Genomic DNA, 25,211 nt, shown 5'->3' with positions numbered 1-25,211 from the left:
GAATTCGCAGCAATCTCATGATACACCACAATACAGGAGTCACAATACAATACCCATAGCGAGTAGACTACATGTAATACATTATGCTTGGCATTTTTTTCCCCTATGGAGGGTAGCAACAGAAAGCCACAATGCAGGGAAATTACAAATACGTAAATGAGGTCTTTGAACTCAACAGTGTCAATTCATATCATCATGATACGATACGTATATCCTTATGAGATTCAAAACATGATATGGTCATGACATTTTGCACACACTCTAGTTTTTCAACAGAGCATTTAAGGTGAAACACACATAGGCCTACTCTAAATCTAACAACAGGCCAAGCCATTGTCACACCTATTCCTTTCTCTCACACCTCCATACCAATTTCACACATGTTTGTCTCAAAGCACTCATCTAGCCTCTGCATAAATGCTACAGACTTTATCACAACATTTGTTTACTTATATCTCAAATTCAACCATGTCATGTGAACCCTTCCACCTACCATCTTCCATTGGTTGCTAGTGGTATCGATGCATTTTGGATAATTTGGCCACTCACTTAGGCCTATATTCTATGATGGAGTTTTCAGAAGCCAAGAAAACACTATTTTCCGACCCACAGTATACTCTTCACAAAATGTGTTATTAAGTGCATATATTAAGTGTCAAAATGTGACTCTTATGTGTCAGTGTAGTGGTATAGGCTTTGTTTGTGCGTGAAATTTTACCTGTATGAGTCATGTTTCACACAAAAAAGCTCAAGCAATGGAAAAGTGTAATAAAACATGCTGTTGTAACTTTGATATGTACTACTCAATGGTGTGCCATGATTGACAAATTTACTAAATGACAAATGTATTATTAGGGTATGCACTGTACGGTCATAAATGTCATAAAGACTGTGAAATATAAAATATGTATCAATGTATGTGTCTGTGAGCTGCTGAGATACGTCATGTTTTTATATTTACTTTAAATACTTCAGCAAAAATACAATATTTCATCTCTTCTAAAAGACTTGAAGATGGAATCTCTTACTGTCGGCTCTTTTTTACCACAGTAAAACACAGGATCTAAAACTTGAATACTCAAGTAGATATTTGGGTGCCTCATCCTCTTGAAAATCGGGTGTTTCCTGCTCAGAAAGAGGCAGTAACGAGATAACAACTACAGTGGTACTCCCCAGTCAAGGTGTGAAGTTTTCACACCTACTATTTTCAGTCCCAAGACCAAGGGTAAGCTGAGAAGATAGGATAGAGAGATAGCAAGGTATGATTAAAAATCAGGGAAAATCAAAAGGATCTCAAAAGATGGGGGAATTCTGAATTGACAATAACCTGTGAAAAGACATGTCATAGTCATGAACCATGAAAGGATATATCACAAAATATAAACCCACCCTAAATGATTAAGAGGATAACACAGCAAGTAAAAGAGAATTATATAAAAAGGAAGAAAACGGACATACCAAGGCAAAAAACAAAAACAAAACAAAAAACCAAAGCAATTATAACATTATCTCAGATCATTCAATCCCCATGGTTGGCAAGCCGGTCAGTAAGTTTGGACTTTCCAGAGTTTTTGGGCCACCCCCACTAAATACCCTATCAGTCATGGTGCAATAGTGGCTATGGGGTGATCAGTGTGATCAGGTTGTATGGGTAAGGAGACTTGGGAAATAGGTGGCTACTATGCCGCGCTGGACTTTGAAGCTATGCATGAGAACATTTGAACTGTTTGTGTGGTTGAGTCTAGTGTAGACGATAGATGTTGGGTGCGCTGTGGTGTGAGGTTGGGTTAAAATTGGTTAATGTTGGATATATGGATTTTTTATCTTATCCTGAGATTTTGACTGTGGAATGACACAATATTCTTTAACTTGTGAGGTGGATCCAAGTCTGTCTACTCCAGAGAATATTTGGATAGGTGGTGTGATTGCCCCTGGAATACAGTGTAGCTTTAGATTGTTGGCTCCTTTGCTGTTGGTGGCTTCTTTGCAGCTTTGCTGCTTTGCTTGTACAGTACAGTTATAGTAGAGAACATGTGTGGAAGGTAATTACATTTAGGCTACTCAAATTATTTTAATTGAGTTGCTTGTATCACTAATGTGCTGTATTTTTAATGAACCTTTTTACTTTTACTTCTGTACATCTTGACTCACTTGTTTCACTCAATTACACACCTAAGCCTGAATACTGAGTAATCAGATGAAGAGAAAAAAATGAAAATGCATACAAATATCAATCAGTCAGAAACGAAGGGCAACATTTGTAGATTTTGTTCAGCATTTTCTCCATTTCCCATAACATACCTCTCCTAGATCAATGTGTTAGATGATGATTGGTGACAAGTGATAGTTCATTCAATAAATGAAATATTGTCTAAGTCTTGAGAGGTCAATACATCAAAGAATCTAAGTAGCTTTCACACACATTGCATTTGAAATTAAGTGTGTTTGACTTTGTAGGTGAGGTACTGAATTTACACAAAGTAGGCCTAGTTGCATTTTCCGCCTGTATTTTTTACACATTAGAGAAAGTTGGATGTGGCGTTTGTACATTGCAGTTGATTATAGAGTAGCTTAACATTTTAACTTTTTAAAATTGTGAATTTGAATATGAATCTAGTTCTTTAAGCAGGGTTGATGTAATTGAAAAGGAATGTAGTGCTGATGAGTGTTTGGTGCATTGTGACACTGAAGTATATTACATTTGAAAGGTTCGACACTGGTGTAAAATAACTAATAACTTTTACTCAAGGTACTATAGGCTACTATAACAGACTTTTAACATTGTAAATAATATATGTTTCATGAATAATTTGACATTTTAAAATTTGCCTTTGGAAAAGAATGGAAATTGTGTTTGTTCATGGTATTTTTTTTAAAAAAAACTACTTTACATAGCCTTCCCGTGTTGGATTAATTTGCAGCATAATGGCCGGTATTGTGCTAGACACAGAAGCCATGCATGAAGAAGAGCATTTAAGCATTTAGGTATTTAATTCTCGCGGGGAATGTTCTTTGAAATTAGCAATGTACCTTTACAAGAATAATTTTAAAGAAATACGTTTTCTGGTTGGGACTGGGCAGATAGTCAGTAGAGACCTTTTCATTTGACTCCTGGATGAACAAACAAGCCTTTACAGTTACAGATATATACTCCCATCTGCTATGGTGCATTTGAACAGAAAATTACTTAATCCATGTGACAACCATGTTACAGTAGCATTTTAAAATGCATTATATGTTAGGAATCCCTTTTAAAAATTACACACCCCAAGCATTACATTAATTTCCAGGTGAGATGACAAAAAAGTTCTGTACTCTATGACATGACATAGTCATGACTGAATTGGACATAGGCTACCCATGTCCATTACACCTCTCAAAACTTTCACAAAATCAAATGAGTTAGAACAAGCCTTCAGACATCACTCTGTCTAAATCACTAAGTAAAAACAACTACACATAGGCTTCTGAAACAGTGCAACCCCCCTCTCTTGAAACTGAGGTGTCACCATCCTATTCACTAAAACACCTTAAAAAGGCTGGCCTCAAACCAACACCTACCATGCGTAGCTCGGCCATAAGAGAAAAATACATGTTGCATGATGCAGCGTCTCTATTCATTTGAAGGGAAATTAACACCTTTAATGTATGCAGAAAAATGATATCTTTGTTTTATAAATCATTTATTGAATCGCCCTGTCTTTTGCTATTGTTGTATGGTTTGGTAACCTAACACTTGCTGAATGCAACAAGTTGGGTTGACTCATCACAGAAGCTGGGAAGGTCATAGGGGAGGAGCAGACTCCTCTAAGCGCACTGTTTTATCACCACATCCAAAGGTAAGTGGATGCAATTTTAGACTATGTGGATCACCCTCTGTATGGGGAGTTTGAACTTTAGGTTTTAGGTTTAGTAGAAGGTTTAGAGTTCCAAAGCAATGGACTTAACGTTGCAAATGCTCCTTTATTTACTAAGCTATAACCATGTTGTTAAAAAAAAATTATCCTCTTGTTCAATATCATCAGTTCATTTTTGGATTTTTAATTGTGTGTATTGGTTCCAGTCGTATGTCCTGAATGTTTTTAAATACCTGCTACAAACCAAATTTCACCTTGGGGGCAACATAAACTGAACTTGATGTACTGAAATGTGTTAATGCGGCCTAAATCCTCCTGAAATTGTAATTGCAAGTCTGAATACACACAGAGGGAGACCTGTTTGTATTCTCTCGGCCTCACATTAAGCATTAATTGCCTGGCAGGATGCTCTCACTCAACCGCCTGCAAAAACAGCCACCTTGGTGATCACCTGGTTGCAATCAAGCGGGATGGTCGCAAATCTGTTTGCGTGCAACCAACACGTAAACCACATACACGGACAGGGTAGTCACTCTGATTGATTTGTAGATATATGGCTACACGCACACGCACTCACACAGAGACTGTGACATTCATCACACATACTGTGGCAGGGTAGTCAGTCTGATTCGTAGCCATGGCTATACGCACATACACACTGGGGGACTATAGTCACTTTCACCCTCTGAATTGTTTTCTCTGCACAACAGAGGAATGTTATGTGTGTGTGTGTGAGAGAGAGAGAGACAGTGCCATTATGGTATTCCCATACGCTGACCATTACACAAACACAAACTTCCTGATACATACTATACTATATCTTAGATGTATCTGTCAACACTTGTTCCAGGTCATGTTAAGACCGTCTACCTTAACTGACAGAGCATGTTTTTCTGCACATGGTCTATCCCAAGTCACAGAATGTCTTTTTGCACAATTACCTTTTTACATTTTTTACATATTACATTTTCACATTCCTTATCTTTACTATTTCTATTTTTATTTTCCCCATCCCTGACTATTCCTGTGTTATTTGTGTCTTGAAATGTCCATGTGGGCATTTGTTTATTTGTGTATTTATGTAAGCTACTGGACACCTGAATTTCCCCCTGGGTATTTATAAAGTTACTCTACTCTACTACTCTACTAGACTTACTAGAATGAATGAATCGCACCCCAACACATTTACAATTAGGAAACCAACTGTGAGAGGAAGTACACTTTCACCCTCTGAATTGCTTTCTCTGCACAACAGAGGAATGTTATATTTTCAGCAAACTTAGAGTGAAAAGAACCATATGTCATGGTACCCCACTAGTCACTGCACCGTCTTACCAACTGTAGCATTTACTATTGAATAGCCACAGTCTGGCCATGCTGAAACTTCCACCACACATCGTAATTCGCTCTGACTACCACACCAGGTCTCAGGATGATCACGCTGCCCCGTGTGTGTCTGAGAGAGACAGGGGTAGTACTAGTCACACTTGACTGATTTCGATTGATTTACATAGTCACTTCCACCACACCAGGTCTCAGGATGGTCACACTGCCCTGTGTGTGTCTGAGAGAGACAGGGGTAGTACTAGTCACCCTTGACTGAATTCGATTGATTTACATAGTCACTTTCACCCTCTGAATTGTTTTCCCGGCACAACAGAGGAAATGTTATGTGTGTGAGCGCGAGAGAGAGAGAGAGAGAGAAAGAGGTGCCAGAGGAAAAGAGTGGAAAAACGCCCAGACAATCACCAGACGTTGTCACCATACACTGGCCTTTACGAAACAACAACTTCCTGATAGGCTACAGACTGGCTGGAATCGGTCAAATCCTAAATGGTTGACCAACACTTTTACAATTAGTATTACAGTCCAACACATTTTCAATTAGGACCCCATCCGTGAAAGGAAGTACACTTTCACCCCATTAGCTTTTTTCACACACCCCCTCACAGGCCCTGCTAAAAACAACAACAAACAATATCACCACACACTCTAACACACACACACACACTCACACCCTCACACATGCAGACCCTAAACTCCACCCACCAGTGAATGGAATACACCGTGTAGGCCTCTTTGGCCCACAGAATCGCTGGACTCTTCACCGATTCACATCGTACAGACGCAGCAACTGCATTCACACACAGATGCGCTCACACACAACACACTTACACTCATCTGATTAATTACTTACACAGTTGACACACCGTTTCCTCTTTGACCAACAGAAACAATACACACACCATAACTTCACTTGACATCTACATATCATGAATACTTGACATCTACAAGTTGACACAACGTTTCCTCTTTGACCAACAGACACACTACACACATACCATAACTTCACTTGTCATCTACACATCATGAATACTTGACATCTACTGATGCACACACACACACACCTGCCTAACCTGTCACACTATATCATACACTCATAAAACATCTTCCTACACTCATCAAACTCATCAAACTCAGCTGTCAAAAAAAGTGCATTATAAGACTACTGACATACAGTAAATGGGGTACTTATGCCTCAGTTCCATGTGGAATGGATGCAATGTATTCTTCCCAAACAACCTGAGGGTGGCAGTCATACTGTATGCCTGCCCTTACACATCCGTGCCAATCAGTGGTAAAAGCGTTATTACGCATACCCATGTCTAAAATTCTAAAATCAAAAAAAAAATATTCCAAAATTCATGTTAAAGTATCATCTTGTCTTCAACTACTTAATGTTACTTTAAAAAAAAAAAAAAAAAACAGTGCATGGTTTACAAAGCTTATTATTTAAAAAAAGAAACGTGTACTGTACTGTATACTATTCTCTCTGACACTTTTTATTGGTCTTTTATTTCTTTACAGCAGTTTTTATTGGTCTTTGTCACATGCCATGTCATTTGAAGCGCAGCAGGTGTCCCTTTATAAGGTGGGCCTGTCTCCTGTGATAGTGCCACATAGTGCATGTGGTCTACTGCACTAGCAGAGGTGATGGCAGTCTTGACATGTAGAGTGCTGCTCCTGCTCCTTCTTTACCTCTTGCTAGAAAGCTACAATGCAGAGAGGTTTTGCAGTAAAATTGGAGACTTTAATTTGCCAGTCTTGAAGGCAGAGGGAGACATTTTGATTGGGGGGCTGTTTCCTCTTCACTATATGGAGTCAAAGCCAGATCATAACTATACCTCTAAACCCGGCCGCAGACAGTGTAGTGGGTGAGTGGAACAGAGATGGAAACACTGTGGAAATCGTCAACCGTATGTGGACAAAGACAGCAACCCAGATATCACAGAAAATTTTAACTGTTATTCAATCATTCAAATTTAAACACTACAATTTAGATTGTCTTTTGTCATTGCAGTTATAAATTGCCGTGTTATGTATGCAAGTTTGTTTATTTTATTGTAAGTTACATACACTCTCGTTCTGTGATGTCTTTAACAGGTGCAGGCCTATGTTAAATGTATATTGAAGTCAGTCAAAGTAATGAAATGTAATAATGGTGTTTGCAGGCTTTTCATGAACAACAACAGTTTGTAACTTGAAATGATACTGTACATAATATATTTTCTACCATGTAGAACCATCTACATGTCAGTCTCAGTGGTGGATTATGCTTTTATGCTGTGGGATCCTTTTTGGTTGTTTGATTTCAGGTTTGATCTGCGCGCCTTTCGTTGGGCCCAGACCATGGTGTTTGCTATCGAGGAGATCAACAGGAAGGCCACCCTCCTGCCTGGCGTGACGCTGGGCTACCGGATAATGGACAGCTGTGATAACGTTCACACCGGCCTGACTGGGGGGCTGTCACTAGTCAGCGGAACCCTGGCTCCCCATCAGAATGGTGGTAACACTGAAGACTCTCAGTGCACCGGTGGCGACACGGCCCCGGTCTCAGCTGTCATCGGTTTAGCATCCTCCACACCCACCCGAGCCCTGGCACACACACTGGGGCCCTTTGGCATACCAGTGGTATGGAACAAAAAAAATCACATTGTTATCATTACATTGATATTACTTACTAGTATGATTTGAATTATTCAGATGTGTTACTGCAGCGTTGCAGTGGAAAAACTGTCCAAAATGATTTAGGATAAAGTGAAGGATAAAAGTACAATAGTCTCTGTATTACTGTATTGACCTGTGCAGTATAAGTGAATGTATATAGGGCAATGTTCTGTCATTTTGCCCTGTGCTGACACAAGGCATGTGAGATACATGTACGTATGCTTTTCCTTTAATGCATTTGTCTGCAAGTATTCATATACACAACCAACCATAGCTGTCCTTTTTTCATTTCTGTTTCAGGTCAGCTACTTTGCCACCTGCACATGTCTGACCGACAAGCGCGTGTACCCTTCCTTCCTGCGCACCGTGCCCAGCGACATGTTCCAGGTGCAGGGGCTGGTGCAGCTGGTCGGACACTTCGGCTGGCACTGGGTTGGCACGGTGGGCACCGAGGACGACTACAGCCGCTATGGCATCCAGGCCTTCTCGGAGCAGCTGCGGGAGTGGGGTGGCTGCCTGGCCTTCCACCAGACGATCCCGAAAGCGGCGACGACGGCCAAAATCAGGGCCATCGCCGACGTGCTCGAGGCCACCACCGCCCGAGTCGTCATAGCGTTTGCCACAGAAGGACAGTTGCTTGACCTTCTCACCGAGGTCGCCCGGCGCAACCTGACCAGGCTGCAGTGGGTGGCCAGCGAGGCCTGGGTGACAGCCAGTCTACTAACCCTGCCTGAGTTTCAGCCTGTGCTCGCGGGCACCCTAGGCTTCTCCTTTCGAGGCACCGCGATACCGGGTCTGTCGGACTTCCTCTTGAGGGTGCGTCCCTCCCCGGGACCGCAGTCTGCTTTCGCCAACATGTTCTGGGAGGAGTTGTTTGGGTGCAAGCTGGCGTTTGGTGGGTCTCACAGTAGTAGCAGTGCCTTTAACACCGAAACCCCACAGTGTAGCGGTGATGAGGATCTGACCGCACGCAAAACCAGCTACAGTGACGTGTCGCAAGTCAGAATATCTTACAATGTGTACAAAGCTGTGTATGCGATCGCTCATGCCCTGCATGACATGCTGCAGTGTGGTGCTCTGTGGGGAAATGCCTCACGTCTTGGCTGTAAAAGAGACACAGAGTTTACACCAAGGCAGGTAAAATAGTTACCGATACTGTGTACTCTTGTTCCCTAAAGCTGTAAATCTCTTAAAGGATAACTCCAGCCAATTTCAACATGCAATTGTAATTGAATGATTGCCATCAGCAAAATGCCTAGCAACTGCAGATTTGGGGTCTTGTCTGCGGATGGCGCTCTTGTGCTCATTAATCCTAAGTCTCAATTGTCTGGTGGTTTTACCTACGTATTGAACGCCACATTTAGTGCACACCAAAAGGTAAACAACATTAGTTATTAGCAGGCAGCACAATTGTGACATGGAAAGAAACCTGTGGCATTGTCCAGACGTTCTGTTTATTTATTTATTTATTACCAAAAACATCCAAAAGGTTATGCAACATCAGCAGACAATTATCAAACAGCGAAACTTTCTGGGAAAATATTTAGAGTAGGCCTATGTTAAGAAAGTTTTTAATGTAAACAAAATCTGCCCCCATAAGAATAGCTCAGATCTCGGAAAGGGCTGAGCCAAAAAATGCAGCGTCACCGGATACAGACAAGTGAAGGGTACCGTGAGCAATACAACAGCACATCAAAATTGTCTGAACTGCTCATTTAATAGTCTACCGGTAATTGTGTCCTCTTATTAAGTCTATTGCTTGAATGAACTTCATATAAGCTGCAGTAATTATCTGTAGCCTCTTATGCAGATGGGCCCGTTGACGGGCCTATTCACTCTTTGCTGAAAATACTCAACTTCATCGTGACAACAGTGCTATGACATTACCGAGAGCATTAAGTAACAGATTATGACATGGTCATTGCCATTTTGGTAACAGTAAGGCTATAATATAGGCTCTGTGCTAGGGGGTTAATGTTTGTATTACAAGCTGTGTGTATTTGTGGTATGTCATAAAATAACCTGCTGATACATGCTCATGCTTTGAACATTTACTTCCGTTAACAGCTCCTGACCCACTTAAAGACTGTGAACTTCATCAATCAATTTGGTGAGGAAGTGTCCTTTGACTCTAACGGGGAGCCTGTGCCCCTGTATGACATCATCAATTGGCAGAGAGACCAGCAGGGGGACATGGTGTTCCAGAAGGTGGGGAGCTACGACGGCTCAGCAGCTCATGGCAAACGCCTATGGATAGATGAGGACGCCATCGTGTGGACAGGGGGAAATGATCAGGTGAACGTTCAGAATTATCACTCATGCTAAAACAAGGTGTTTTGCTCTTGTTTTTTGTTTTTTGTTTTTTTAATTCATGTTATGCCATGTCATGTTCTTGCTTGCTGGTTGTCTGTGCACAATTTTGTTGTGTCTAATTCTGTTTAATGTTATGCAGCTGTGGTTGTCTTGTCTCTTGTTGTTTTATTGTGTAACATTTTAAGCCGCCTTCTTGGTCAGGTCTCCCTGGAAGAAGAGTTGATCTAACTCAGGGGTTCCCAAACTTTTTTCCCTGCGCACCCCCTTGTACATTTCAATGTGGTTCGCGCACCCCCTGAGCGAATATTTTGGTGTGCTGACGGCCGCGCAAGTATGGATTCACTGTTCATTCACTGCACATTAAGCACACTACTTTTTGGGGAATCCTCTTTTCCAATAGTCTTGGAATTAAACTACACTTAAGATGGACCCTTCCAGCATATAATGCACCATACTATTAAAAACGACTTAATTTTCATTAATGCTAGATAACAACTCACATATCCGCCATTGCTCTATTCAGCTCGTGCTCCCCTTTATGGCAGGCCGCGCAGGGTTTGGGAAACCCTGATCTAACTCAATGGGACTTCCTGGTTAAATAAAGGATAAATACATAAATAAAAATTAAATCATCATGAGATGGTGCTCAAGCCATCAGTAATTATGGAAGCAGGGGCGATACTTTATGATAATAGTATGCAAAGCATGTACAAGTGTATGACTATTATGCCAAAGGGAAGCAACACTACTGACATCTTTCAATCTCTTAAACACAATGCTAAGTCCTTTCCATAAGATTGTGTGTGTGTGTGTGTGTGTCTACAGTAGAGAGGAAGAGGATATAATGTAAAACAAAGGAAATACGCACTCCACGCTTCTAAATTAACAATCCTGTGCAACCAGAGCAGGACTAAATCATCATCAAGTAAAAACTAAAAAGATTCTGGTGCAACACAGATGTGTATTTCTTGTTATTTATTTGCACTGAAATAATAAATAACAAGAAATAGACATCCGTGTTGCACCAGATTCTTTTTCCTTTTTACACAGGGTGTAATGTAATTGTGTGTGTGTGTGTGTGTGTGTGTGTGTGTGTGTGTGTGTGTGTGTGTGTGTGTGTGTGTGTGTGTGTGTGTGTGTGTGCGTGTGCGTGTCTGCAATAGAGAGGGTGTAATCTAATGTAATACTGCATCTTTGTCAGCAGGCTCCCGTGTCGGTCTGCAGCCAGGCGTGTCCTCCTGGCAGTAGGAAAGCCGCACGCCCAGGAGAGGCCGTGTGCTGCTTTGACTGTCTGCCCTGTGCAGAGGGGCAGATCAGCAACACCACAGGTGAGTCAGCTAACATGACGCAACTTTCCTGATTGTGAAACCAGCTCAAAGGCCAGATTTGTGTGCAGCCAAACTAGTTTCTGCCAGATGGACTGGCTGACCGACTGATAGATGGATGGACTGGTGCAGTTGTGGCATGTGGAATTGCATTATGCAACTGAGAAGGAATCTGAAGATGGAGATGTTTCAAATTTGTTGTTTATCTCATCAGTATTTTATAAAAAAAAAAGCAGCTCAAAGAACATTACATCAACAGACATGAGACATGTACAAATCAGCATGAAAAAGATGAGGGGAAAAATCATATTAAAGCAAATTTGCATAAATTATTAAAGCATACTTGTTAATGTATTACAGTATAAAGTCTCCTTTTGGTTATTTCAGTCAAAACGTATAAAATTGTTCCAAGCAGACATGAAAAGGGCCTTGTTCTTTTACCTAGGAGCCACAGAATGTCTGCCTTGCCCTCTCTACTACTGGTCTGACAGAGACAGAGTGGCCTGTGTGGCAGGCGTGGAGGAGTTCCTCTCCTTCCAGGAGACCCTGGGCATCATCCTAGTCGCTCTCTCTCTGCTCGGGGTCTCCACGGCCGCCGTCGTGACCGTGATCTTCCTTTGTCACAAGACCACGCCCATCGTGAGAGCGAACAACTCGGAGATCAGCTTCTTGCTGCTGCTGTCCCTCAAGCTGTGCTTCCTCTGCTCCCTGGTGTTCATGGGACGGCCCTCCCCGTGGTCCTGTCGCGCCCGCCAGGCGGCCTTCGGGATCAGCTTCGTGCTGTCCATCTCCTGCATCCTGGTCAAGACCATCGTGGTGCTGCTGGCCTTTCGCTCCGCCCTGCCGGGGTCCCGCGCGGTGCAGCTGTTTGGGCCTGCCCAGCAAAGGGTCTTCATCTTCTGCTGTGCTGCCGTGCAGGTATGGTCGTAAAACTACCATTGAGGACACGGAGGTCATGTCCTCTGTATTTTTTTCCAGTAATGTAAAATGTACCTATTCATGAAAACCGATACCTATATGATCAACAATGATAAATTCAGTCTATATAGGTGCACCACCCTTATCCTCAAAGCAGTGATTAGTGAAAACAAACTGAAGATTTTGACTGAAGTGTTTGAAGCATGCTAAATGTTCAGTATGCAGTACAGCACGCAGTATGGGGCGCCGTTTGTAAAGCTGACTGTGCTGAAAATTTCATCAACATTTTGTCACATTTAGCTTAAAACAGTGTTATAAAAATGGTGTGAATTTGTCAGACTCCCCTTTTTATACATTTAGAACATTAAATGTTAAATCTAAATAATGTATCCAAATGTTAAATATAAATGTAAATAATATATAAAATGTTAAATCTAAATGTCAAATCTAAATAATGAATCTAAATCTAAATATTAAATCTAAATCTGAAATCTAAATGCTAAATCTAAATCTAAATGTTAAATCTAAATAGTAAATCTAAATGTTTCATCTAAATGTTAAATCTGAATCTAAATTTTAAATCTAAATGTTATATCTAAATGTTAAATCTAAATGTTATATCTACATTTTTGTTAAATCTAAATAGATGTTAAATCTGAATCTAAATTTTAAATCTAAATGTTATATCTAAATGTTAAATCTAAATGTTATATCTAAATTTTTGTTAAATCTAAATAGATTTAACATTTAGATATATTATTTAGATTTAGATGTAAGATTTAGATATAAAATTTAGATTTAACATTTAGATTTGGATTTAATATTTAGATATAACGTTTAGATTTAGATTCAACATTTAGATTTAACATTTAGATTCAATATTTAGATTTAATATTTAGATTTAAGATTTATATTTAACATTTAGATTTAGATTTATTATTTAGATTTGACATTTAGATTTAACATTTCTATATATTACTTAGATTTATATTTAACATTTAGATACATTATTTAGATTTAACATTTATTGTTCTAAATGTGCAAAAAGGGTAGTCTGAAAAATTCACACCGTTTTAAAAACACTGTTTTAAGCTAAATGTGACAAAATGTTGATGGAACTTCAGCTAAATGTGACAAAATGATGCTGAAATGTTCAGCACAGTCAGCTTTACAAACGGCGCCCCATAACGCAGTATTTGACCTCGATATATGAAAATGTCTGGTTTCGGCCCTGCGTGCAGGTGGTGCTGTGCGCCGGGTGGTTGGCCGTGTCGCCTCCGGAGCCCACGAAGAACACCTCGTACAAGGGAGGGAGGATTCTGCTGGAGTGTAAAGGCGCCTGGCCTCAGGGTTTCTACCTCGTTCTCGGGTACGTCGGGCTGTTGTCGTGCGTCTGCTTTGTGCTGGCGTTCATGGGCCGCAAACTGCCAGACACTTTCAACGAGGCCAAACTGATCACCTTCAGCATGCTGATCTTCTTTGCGGTGTGGATCTCGTTCATCCCCGCACACAACAGCTCCCCGGGGAAGTACACCGTGGCGGTGGAGGTCTTTGCTATTCTCGCCTCCAGCTTTGGACTACTGTTTTGCATCTTTGCACCCAAATGTTACATTATTCTTTTCAAACCAGAACAAAACACCAAGAAAGGCATGACAAGAAAATAGTTGTAACTGAATCATATGACATGCTTTTGTGTATTATTTGCCGTATGCATGTATTTGTAAGTGTGAACCTAGATGACGTGTATGCCTAATCACATAATTGCAAGTTGTGTATGAATCATTTCTCAACATTTTTATGCTATCGCTGAAATTGTGAGATACCAATATGCTTGTAATGTTGCCTTAATGTATGTGTGTGCGTAAAACACAGTGACACATAACCTAGTGGCATTTCCAGTATTTAAAATGCAGAGTCCTACATTGCTAAGGTGTGTGTGTGTGTGTGTGTGTGTGTGAGAGAGAGAGAGAGAGAGAGAGAGAGAGAGAGAGAGAGAGAGAGAGAGAGAGAGAGAGAGAGAGAGAGAGAATGCAATTGCTATGACAAACTTTTGTTGCCAAGTGGGTGGGCAATAACTGTGACTCATTGGATAAATAAAATATCACTTGGACTGCCTACGTATGTGTGTGGGGGATGATCCTAATGACAGTCCACAGGCTAGACTTTTATCACTGTGTTTATTGTTCACACGTCACATGTGAGACTGTCATGACTCATCAGGGGATGATGCTTCTCACAAAAAATAAACTCAATGTTTAATTTTTTTTAAAAACAATGGATATACAATGGGTATTTTCTTCATTACAAATAACTGGACTGATAGACAGTTTAAAGCAATACATTATATTTCAGATATATAAGTATATTGTTATAAATTCAATTTCATACTGTATAATACAGTTGTGTGTGTATGACATCAATATAAACTTTTTGGAGAATGAATTCTTTGTACATTAATCTTTTTGTTGAAAAGGTAATTACAGTGCAATCAAGTGCATTGAACTGCACACACACACACACACACACACACACACACACACACGCACGCGCACGCGCACACACACACACACACACACACACACACACACACACACACACACACACACACACACACACTCTATCACACACCAATATCATGGAGGATGTCATAGGGCCTTCAACTCTACTTTACCCATTACATGCTTTTTAGTATTTTGCTCTGGCCTAAACACAATTATGAAGCATTTGGGAAAGAAAATGCATGCAATCAGCCCAAAACTTGAAGCTAAAATAGCAAATATCTCCACAGCTACGGTAAATTTTCCAGGAGAGCTGACATAAGCTGGAATAAAAGTGATCCAGACTGCACAGAATATCAGCATACTGAATGTGATGAATTTGGCCTCATTGAAGTTATCTGGTAGTTTGCGAGCCAGAAAAGCCAGGATGAAACACAAGAGAGCAAGGAGTCCGATGTAGCCCAACACCGCCCAGAAAGCCGTCACAGAACCAAGGTCACATTCAAGAATGATCTTTTCTTTGTAATGTGAAAAGTTTGTGATAGGGAATGGGGGTGACAGCGCCAACCATAAAATACATATTACAATCTGTACAACAGTGAACGCCACAACAGCCAGTCTCTGTTGCAGAGGCCCGAACCACTTCATGACATTACTGCCTGGAAGAGTGGCTCTGAAGGCCATTAACACCACGATCGTTTTCCCCAGAACACAGGAGATGCAGAGAACAAAAGTGATCCCAAACGCTGTGTGACGCAACATGCAGGACCACTCAGAGGGTCGACCAATGAAAGTAAGAGAGCAGAGGAAGCAGAGAGTCAGGGAGAAGAGCAGCAGGAAGCTCAACTCCGAGTTGTTCGCTCTCACGATAGGAGACATTCTGTGTTTGTAGAATACAGTAGCAACGACGACAGTGATACAAGCTCCTACGATTGAAAAAACTGCAAGTACAATGCCGAGGATTTCATCCCATGAGAGGAACTCGACTGGTTTGGGCAGGCATTCAGTCCTGTGGGCATTGGGCCAGTGGTCCGGAGGACATGACACACAGTCGACCGAGTCTGCATGGAAAAGAAACAAACAGAGTTGTAAGGTTTATATTTGGCAAACTACGTACATGTTATGAAAGGAGTGTTTCTTATTCTTAGGACAAACAGCATACGGTAGGAGGAATACTATACTTGTTATCATGCACGGATGAAGCAGGTGTGAGTTTCTGTTTGTGTTTTATAAAATGGAGAGATCATTTCACTACTGGCAATCAGCCATAAATATAGCTCAATATGCAAAAACTTGAGCTTGACCTCGCACAAACGCAGTACCTGTCTCATTGCTGATCTCTCCCTCTCCACACGGTATACAGTCATAGCAGCATATGGGCTTTCCTTTCTGTTGGGCCTTCCTGGTCCCTGGGGGACAGCTCTCACTGCACACAGACACGGGCACCTTGTAAAGATAAATAGCAAGATGTTTACCTTTGAACTATGGAAGACAGACAGACAGACAGACAGAGAGAGAGAGGGGGGGGGAAAAAGAATATAACCTCTACCTGTTTTTGTCCTTTCATCCATGTGATGCTTTTGCTGATTCTGAACTCCTGACCTTTGGGCTGTGATGCATCGTAACGTCCCACTGTGATAAACTGCACACTTCCATCTTGCATCGTCTGCCAGTTAACAAGCTCATAGGTGGCAACCGGATCCCCGTTTGAGTCAAAAGAAACTGGATATCCATTTACGCTGAAGTTGACCTTTTTGAGTTGCTCAAAAACCTTGAAAATAAATGTAAATAATTGATCCAATGTATGAAAAATAGATTAACAACATAAGCACAGATGAACACTGATCTATTATTGAAGATTGAACTGAACATTGTGTTTGTGTGAGTTTTTTATTATTGTTATTATTATTACCTAATACCTTGTGACACAACCATAATATTACTATTATTAACAATAATAGCAACAAACATAATCGTCACCATACAGTGATTATAAATTACATTTTACCTGAACTGGCGCAAGGACTCTGCTTTTGTTGCATTTGGATCCAGTACCTGGCATATCTTTGCATACAAGGCCATGGATAGCATGAGCTATGGCATACGCTGCTTTGTAAGCCATGTTTGTGACACGCAGCTGTGAGGTGTCAGTGTAGGGAATTTGAACTGTTGCCAGATTTTCATTCCCTTTGCATGGAGCAACAGCGTTGCTTTGGCCTGTTTTATTTGGAAAATTGTGAAGGGAGCACCCGAATGCACCCTCCCACAACTCAGTGAGAAGTGGGTATTTTGACGCTTCAGCAGCCGTGAGGTCAAGAAGGAAGCGCCGAAAACCAGGGATAACTGAACGCTCAATACCGAAGCCGATGGCACCAGCACATGTTTCAAATCTTAACAATTCAGGGTCTGTGACCCATGACTCGCTGCCGATCCACTGCAGAGGTGGAGGGGGGCGTCGAGTCAACTCCTCCAGTAACATTCGCATGTCACCTGAGGCGAGAAAAGCAACGATAACTCGTGCGGTAGAGCTGCGTATGACATCCGCCACCCTCTCCAACTTGGCTTGCGAATTTGATCTGTAGAAGGCCACCGAATATTCTACACAGATACCCTCTTTTTGTGCGGCTGCTAGGAATGATGCCATGCCGTTGTTACCGTAGTCAGAATCGCTGCGCACCGCTCCAATCCACGTCCATCCGAAATGTTTTATCAGTCGTGCCAAAGCAGCGGCCTGGTAGTGATCGCTTGGTATGGTCCTGAAGAAGGCAGGATGCTGCGTCTTATCGCTGAGGCAGGCACAGGTGGCGAAGGGGCTAACCTTCAGAAATGTGAACACACATGTAAAATGAGACAACCAACTACATTTGTCGAATGTGTGCATTATCACAGCCTAAATAAAAGCACCATGTAGGCCTAGGTAATAATAAAAAAGGACACAATGGCATGCTATAAACACAATAATTGCAATGAAAGCACCTGTGGAATTCCGAAACGACCTAGAATTCGGGACATGCCAATTGACGTTGACGATCCAGTGTCCCCCACAAGAGCTACAACGTTGGCTGTTTTGGGACAAGACGGCATCATTGTAACACGGGGGGTAAGGCCATTGGCGAACTGGAAAGCAACTTTTACAGCCACCGGCGGGGCTGCACATGAATCGTGTATTGCATAACCCAGCGTGATATTGGGCAAGATATCCGATCTATTATTAATTTCCTTTATGGCAAATTCCATAGCGCGAGCAAATCGGAACTCCCGCGTGTCCATGCTGTTAAAAGTGATCAGAATACAGAATAATAAGACGACTATAACACAATAACATTTGCTATTCAGAGAATACTAAGTAAGACTTTTAAAAACACGTTTTTCTTCTCATGCAGTTTTACTGAACTGCCTCTCATTTGCAACCCACCTCCCAGTACATTTTAGAGGTGCTGGCATACTGGTATAGTTGTGCTGTACAGTATGCAGGTAATAGTGGATTTCAAAAATCCCTCCTATCACATAATCTCCTTGTTTGAAAAACGCAGGTGGCATGGTTGATCCTAGTAGCCTGCAGGTGACCAAGTCATTGCCAGCCTTGACAAGTGTTCGCTCGACAGCCCATAGGGCAAGCAAGAGAGTGAGAGCCCTAGCCCTAGTGACAGACATGATCAGATGTGCATACTCTGCACTCTAATGACTGATCTGCGCTCTATCAGGTACAGGATTAAATATCTTGTCCACCATGTTTCCTCCTCCTCCTCCTCATCTCAGCTAAAGATGAATAATGAGTTGGGGTTGGGCTAGGAGGTTTTTTTTTAAAAATTATCATTATTTTAAAATTTAGATAATAGCACTTGATGCCTTCGCAATTATTGATGCCAACACAAGTAGGCCTATTGATTTTATTTTCTTGTATGTGTTTTGTGCCAATCTCTAACCCAAGTCCATATTTATTTATTTCCTGAAGTGACATTAACATTTGCCTATTGTTAATAAGCTTTTTTGTCTGGAAAATATTTTTAGACTTGCATTCATTACACATTTAATATGAGCTAACGATCTACACAGTAGCAATATACTTTATGGAATGTTGAGTGTGTGTCTATCGCAAGAGAACATAGAGTGCATTTTGAAGCTGTCATCAATGACATGTGTGTGTCCACCGATGGTGACCTCCATTGCCAGACTGATCAATACGGTCCTGTACTGCAGTGACAGGCAGAAGTGCCACCAAAGTAAACCAGAAGCGCACAAGCTAGGTAAGTCAGACGTTTCCAGTTGTCTCTGTCCGTGGTGCTGAAAGTGCTTTCACACAACCCCTTAGCCCAGTGCAGTGGTGTGAAACTCAAATCAACTGAGGGCCAAACTCAAAATCTGGATCAAAGTCGCGGGGTAACCTCAATATATATATATATATTTTAAAAACTGACTGAAATTGTGCATGCACACACTTAATACTCATATATATTCACAAACAGATTCTTATCATAGTTCAAATATGCCCATGTTCTGTTGCATATGAGTGAGCTATTTCACTGGCCTGTGCCCATTCACCAAATTTTGCGTTCAAATCTTATATATATTCTCTCTATAGCCTACAAATCTCTATAGGCTATATTAATGGTATGTGGGCCAACTCTAATACACATTTGAAATGATCTTGTGGGCCAAATAAGATTACTCCATGGGCCAGATTTGGCCTCCAGGCCTGAGTTTGACATCCTTAGCCTGTTAACACACGTTACAAATCTGCTGTTACTGGAATGGCACTGACAAAGTCGTAGTGTATTACTAAAGGCTCTGTCTTACGTTATAGTAGTATAGTACTATGGTAACTTTTGAATGGTGGAACGGTGTGCAATATGCAACATGCAAGCATATAGTTCACTTGTACAAGTCAACACCTGAGGTCAAAGGTCACCTGATACAGGCCAGCAGGGAGATCCATACCTTTGGGGATGCCAGGAACCTGAGTGGATGAGGCTGCAGGGTTTGACTTCTTGGTCATATAGATAGAATAGAATATCTTTATTTGGCATTGTAATAATAACATGTGCAACGAAATTGAGCATTCCTTGTTGATGGAGGCAAACAAATATCAAAGTGAAAATGATTAATAATAATTCAAAATATGTGTTTTTAAAAGTAGAAAAAACTAAAACTATTCTTTGGTTGCAGAATTAAGTGCAGTGAAGGCCAATGAATAAAAGCTGTTCTTCAGTCTATTTGTCCTGGTTTTCGTAGATCTGTATCTACGGCCAGATGGCAGCAGATCAAACAGGTTGCGGCCTGGGTGTGACATGTCTCTGAGGATAGACATTTGCCTTTTTTAGACAGCGTGTTCTGTAAAGGGCCTCCAGAGAGGGCCATAGAGTGTGAAAGCCCCATTGATGCTCTGTACTGTACAGTACGTACAGGATACTATGAGAAATAAAATAAATAACTACTGTACGTAGGTGTAATATTCCATAACCAAACTAAGATTACCACCGAAATGTACGACGTAGCCTACTGTTTGTTGTCTACTGTTGACTGCAGTGAGCCTGTTATAATATATAAAGGCTGTGAAATGTGATGTTAAATTAGCTTTAGGTGTGTTTAAACGTTTGGCTTTGGGAGGGAGATTTACTAATGTTCTGCAGCCAAACTCCCCAAGCAGCTAGTTGGCATCTGTTACACATGCACCATGCACTGCTTTGGGCATACACAAATGTAGAGACCTCTTGATGGCGTGTGGTTTAAAAGTATTTAGAGAGATCATAGTTTGCTATTTTTTTCAATGTATGGCTGCATATCAACGCAAGATGGAAGAAACCAGACAGCCAATGCTTCTGGACTTCTGGAACAAGCAGTGTTAGCAGCAAGGATGGTGAGTCAATGGGTGGGCGAAGGACTTCAGTGTTTAAGGATGAAAAAAAGAAACCACACTGGTTGATTGTGGTGAAACACTTTGTTTTTAAGAGCAATTATAATAGCTATTATAGTAAATAATGTATTTTTGCTACTAGAGTATTAAACACATATTATGAAATTATGTTTGGTTACTTCTATTTTCCAATGACGTAATTGTTTGTGTTGTTTTCCTGTTTTGTCAGAATGATGTACAGTAATATTTGGGTGTGAATGTGTGCATGCATGCATACACATACATACATTACATACTACATACAAACATACATATGGTACATACTGTACATGTTTATGCATATGCACATAAGGTCTTATAGTATTTTTTATTTTTCCAGTAGTAAAGATGAGTTCATATTACCCAAAGAAATTCACAAGAAACAATTACTGTACTTAAAGTGATAACCTGTGTACATATACGTAGGATATATGCTGTAATGTTACATAGGTCTATACTGTACATGCATGGCAATATCATGGAGGATGTCATAGGGCCTTCAACTCTACTTTACCCATTACATGCTTTTTGGTATTTTGCTCTGGCCTAAACACAATTATGAAACACTTGGGAAAGAAAATACATATAATTAATCCAAAACTTGAAGCTAAAATGGCGAAAATCTCCACAGCTACAGTAAATTTTCCAGGAGAGCTGACGTAAGCTGGGATAAAAGTGATCCAGACGGCACAGAATATCAGCATGCTGAATGTGATAAATTTGGCCTCATTGAAGTTATCAGGGAGTTTACGAGCCAGAAAAGCCAGTACGAAACACAACAGAGCAAGGAGTCCAATGTAGCCCAACACGGCCCAGAAAGCGGTCACTGAACCCAAGTCACATTCAAGAATGATCCTTTCTTTGTAATGTGAAAAGTTCATAATAGGGAATGGGGGTGACAGCGCAAGCCATAAAATACATATTACATTCTGTACAACAGTGAAAGCCAGAACAGCAAGTCTCTGTTGCAGAGGCCCAAACCACTTCATGACATTACTGCCTGGAAGAGTGGCTCTGAAGGCCATTAACACCACTATCGTTTTCCCCAGAACACAGGAGATGCAGAGAACAAAAGTGATCCCAAACGCTGTGTGACGCAACATGCAGGACCACTCAGAGGGCTGACCAATGAAAGTAAGAGAACAGAGGAAGCAGAGAGTCAAGGAGAAGAGCAGAAGGAAGCTCAGTTCCGAGTTGTTCGCTCTGACGATAGGAGACATTCTGTGTTTGTAGAATACAGTAGCAACAGCGACAGTGATACAAGCTCCTAAAATCGAACAAACTGCAAGTACAATGCCGAGGACTTCATCCCATGAGAGGAACTCGACTGGTTTGGGCAGGCATTCGGTTCTGTGGGCATTGGGCCAGTGGTCTGCAGGACATGACACACAGTCAACCGAGTCTGCATGGAAAAGAAACAATTAGTGTTGTATGGTTTATATTTAGTGAACTACGTACACTTTATGAAAGGATTTTTTATTATTCTTAGGACAAGCTACATATTGTAGGAGGAATATGAAGTAGGTGTGAATTTTCGTTTTTGTTTTATGTGATGGGGCGATACAGTAAACATATGAACTTGACCTCAACCATGTGAACGAGCGTAGTACCTGTCTCGTTGCTGATTTCTCCCTCTCCACACGGTATACAGTCATAGCAGCATATGGGCTTTCCTTTCTGTTGGGCCTTCCTGGTCCCTGGAGGACAGCTCTCACTGCACACAGACACGGGCACCTTAGGTAAAGGCAAATAGCAATATGTAGCAATTGAACTACAAAACAAAGAGAAAGAGAGATAGAAAGAGAGGAGGGGGGGCATAACCTCTACCTTTTTTTGTCCTTTCATCCATGTGATGCTTTCGCTGATCCTGAACTCCTGACCTTTGGGCTGTGATGCATCGTAGCGTCCCACTGTGATAAACTGCACACTTCCATCTTGCATCGTCTGCCAGTTAACAAGCTCATAGGTGGCAACAGGGTCCCCGTTCGAGTCAAAAGAAACTGGATATCCATTTACGCTGAAGTTGACCCTCTTGAGTTGCTCAAGAACCTTGAAAATAAATGTGAATAAGGCCATTTTAAATGCATGTAGATGCATTGTATGAATATTGATGAATAACATTAAATGCATTCATAGATAAATTTTGATTGTGTATTATTATTATTATTATTATTTTCGGCAAAGGACCCGGGCCGGGAATCGAACCCGGGTTGACCAAAAAGCAAATGAGTGCCCTACCATTTGCTACCATTTGGTAGGGCCTTTTGTATTATTTTTAATGCTATTAGAGATTTTGATTTTAATTCGTGTGAAAATTGAAATTATAGGCTATATTAAAACCCAACCCAACCTTGTGACACATCCACAATAACAAGAAAAGATAATCAAATAAGATTAAATAATCATGACTATGAATTACATTTTACCTGAATTGGCTCAAGGACTTTACTTTTGTTGCATTTGGACATTGAACCAGGCATATCTTTGCATACAAGGCCATGGATAGCATGAGCTATGGCATACGCTGCTTTGTAAGCCATGTTTGTGATCCGCAGCTGTGAGGTGTCAGTGTAGGGGATTTGAACGGCTGCCAGATTTTCATTCCCTTTGCATGGAACAACAGCACTGCTATGGCCTGTTTTAGTTTGAACAGTGTTAAGGGAGCATCCAAATGCACCCTCCCACATCTCAGTGAGAAGTGGGTATTTTGACGCTTCTTCAGCCTTGAGGTCAAGAAGGAAGCGCCGCAAACCAGGGATAACTGAACGCTCAATACCGAAGCCGATGGCTCCAGCACATATTTCAAATCTTAACAATTCAGTGTCTGTGACCCAGGACTCGCTGCCAATCCACTGCAGAGGTGGAGGGGGACGTCGAGTCAACTCCTCCAGTAAGATTCGCAGGTCACCTGGGGCGAGAAAAGCAACGATAACTCGTGCGGTAGAGCTGCGTATGACATCCGCCACCCTCTCCAACTTGGCTTGCGAATTTGATCTGTAGAACGCCACCGAATATTCTACACAGATTCCCTCTTTTTGTGCAGCAGCTAGGAATGATGCCATGCCGTTGTTACCGTAGTCAGAATCGCTGCGCACCGCTCCTATCCACGTCCATCCGAAATGTTTAATCAGTCGTGCCAAAGCTGCGGCCTGGTAGTGATCGCTTGGTATGGTCCTGAAGAAGGCAGGATGCTGCGTCTTATCGCTGAGGCAGGCACAGGTGGCGAAGGGGCTAACCTTCAGAAATTTGAACACACATTTAAAACGAGACAACCAACTACATTTATCTAATGTGTGCATTATCACAGCAAACACTATGTGGGCCTAGGTAATAATTACAAAAGGCACAACGACATGCCATATAAGCACAATCAATGCATTGAAAGCACCTGTGGAATTCCGAAGCGACCCAGAATCCGGGACATGCCAATTGACGGTGTTGATCCAGACGCGCCTACAAGCGCTACAACGTTGGCTGTTTTGGAGCAAGATGGCATCATGGTAACACGAGGTGTGAGGCCGTTGGCGAACTGGAAAGCAACTTTTACAGCCACCGGCGCAGCTCCACATGAATCGTGTATAGCATAACCAAGCGTGATATTGGGCAAGATATCCGATCTATTATTAATTTCCTTTACGGCAAATTCCAAAGCGCGTGCAAATCTGAGTTCCCGCGTGTCCATGCTGTTGAAAGTGACCAGAAAACAGATTAATAAATAAATACATATTAGCTATTCAGACAATAATAAGTAGTCTTTTAAAAAACATTATTTTCTTCTCATGCAGTGATACTGAACTGTCTCTCATTTGTAACCCACCTCCCAGTACATTTTAGAGGTTCGGGCATAGTGGTATAGTTGTGCTGTACAGTATGCAGGTAATAGTGGATTTCAAAAATCCCTCCTATCACATAATCTCCTTCTTTGTAAAACGCAGGTGGCATGGTGGATCCTAGTAGCCTGCAGGTGACCAAGTCATTGCCAGCCTTGACAGGTGTTAATTCCACAGCCCATAGGGCAAGCAAGAGGGTGAGAGCCCTAGCCCTAGTGACAGGCATGATCAGATGTGCATACTCTGCACTCTAATGACTGATCTGCGCTCTATCAGGTACAGGATTAAATATCTTGTCCACCATGCTTCCTCCCCCTCCTCCTCATCTCAGCTAAAGATGAATAATGAGTTTGGGGTTGGGTTGGGCTAGGTGTTTTTTTTTCTTTCTTTAATTTGGAACATCTTAGAGAGGGGATGCGATGTTTAAAAAAAGACTGGAGGAAAAGGATCCTTGGTCCTGGAACCTCAGTCGATTAATGTGGTAAAAAAAAAAAAAACTTTATTACATGGGCAAATGTATTCAAAACCACCAACGCGTATCGGCCCTGCGGCCTTCATCAGGGCTTTAT

The 25,211-nt window shown here is 41.4% G+C and overlaps 3 protein-coding genes across 3 annotated transcripts; 1 reads left to right on the top strand and 2 right to left on the bottom strand.

The window, feature by feature from the left end:
• The first annotated feature begins 6,998 nt into the window (after window positions 1–6,998).
• On the top strand, window positions 6,999–14,085 carry LOC134454344 (extracellular calcium-sensing receptor). The gene is made up of 7 exons (XM_063205300.1): window positions 6,999–7,072; window positions 7,514–7,829; window positions 8,166–9,002; window positions 9,933–10,160; window positions 11,383–11,506; window positions 11,949–12,421; window positions 13,663–14,085. Exons 1-7 carry the CDS (start codon window positions 7,014–7,016, stop codon window positions 14,083–14,085), a joined length of 2,460 nt encoding a protein of 819 aa, XP_063061370.1. The 5' UTR covers window positions 6,999–7,013.
• Window positions 14,086–15,066: 981 nt separating this feature from the next.
• Window positions 15,067–18,495, bottom strand: LOC134454347 (extracellular calcium-sensing receptor-like). The gene is made up of 6 exons (XM_063205301.1): window positions 18,335–18,495; window positions 17,896–18,190; window positions 16,928–17,737; window positions 16,469–16,690; window positions 16,242–16,365; window positions 15,067–15,980 (listed from the first exon to the last, which is right to left on the bottom strand). The coding sequence occupies exons 1-6, from the start codon at window positions 18,457–18,459 to the stop codon at window positions 15,067–15,069; spliced, it is 2,490 nt and encodes an 829-aa protein (XP_063061371.1). The 5' UTR covers window positions 18,460–18,495.
• A 2,805-nt stretch (window positions 18,496–21,300) lies between these two features.
• On the bottom strand, window positions 21,301–24,790 carry LOC134454348 (extracellular calcium-sensing receptor-like). Its single transcript, XM_063205302.1, has 6 exons — window positions 24,630–24,790; window positions 24,201–24,495; window positions 23,239–24,048; window positions 22,640–22,861; window positions 22,423–22,546; window positions 21,301–22,214 (listed from the first exon to the last, which is right to left on the bottom strand). The coding sequence occupies exons 1-6, from the start codon at window positions 24,752–24,754 to the stop codon at window positions 21,301–21,303; spliced, it is 2,490 nt and encodes an 829-aa protein (XP_063061372.1). The 5' UTR covers window positions 24,755–24,790.
• Window positions 24,791–25,211: the final 421 nt, after the last annotated feature.

Source organism: Engraulis encrasicolus, chromosome 8 (assembly GCF_034702125.1).
Source record: "Engraulis encrasicolus isolate BLACKSEA-1 chromosome 8, IST_EnEncr_1.0, whole genome shotgun sequence".
NCBI lineage: Eukaryota > Metazoa > Chordata > Actinopteri > Clupeiformes > Engraulidae > Engraulis > Engraulis encrasicolus.
The sequence above is the reverse complement of the archived record's forward strand: the minus strand, read 5'-3'. Positions and strand labels throughout refer to the sequence as shown.

Coding starts and splice junctions, on each gene's coding strand:
- LOC134454344 (XM_063205300.1), top strand. CDS start 7,014: ATGGAGTCAAAGCCAGATCATAACTATACCTCTAAACCCGGCCGCAGA. Junction 9,003..9,932: donor CAGAGTTTACACCAAGGCAG/GTAAAATAGTTA, acceptor TTCCGTTAACAG/CTCCTGACCCACTTAAAGAC. Junction 11,507..11,948: donor GCAGATCAGCAACACCACAG/GTGAGTCAGCTA, acceptor TCTTTTACCTAG/GAGCCACAGAATGTCTGCCT.
- LOC134454347 (XM_063205301.1), bottom strand. CDS start 18,459: ATGCCACCTGCGTTTTTCAAACAAGGAGATTATGTGATAGGAGGGATT. Junction 18,191..18,334: donor CCTCTAAAATGTACTGGGAG/GTGGGTTGCAAA, acceptor CACTTTTAACAG/CATGGACACGCGGGAGTTCC. Junction 16,366..16,468: donor GGATGAAAGGACAAAAACAG/GTAGAGGTTATA, acceptor TATCTTTACAAG/GTGCCCGTGTCTGTGTGCAG.
- LOC134454348 (XM_063205302.1), bottom strand. CDS start 24,754: ATGCCACCTGCGTTTTACAAAGAAGGAGATTATGTGATAGGAGGGATT. Junction 22,862..23,238: donor AAGTCCTTGAGCCAATTCAG/GTAAAATGTAAT, acceptor TTTATTTTCAAG/GTTCTTGAGCAACTCAAGAG. Junction 22,215..22,422: donor AGAAATCAGCAACGAGACAG/GTACTACGCTCG, acceptor TTTTCCATGCAG/ACTCGGTTGACTGTGTGTCA.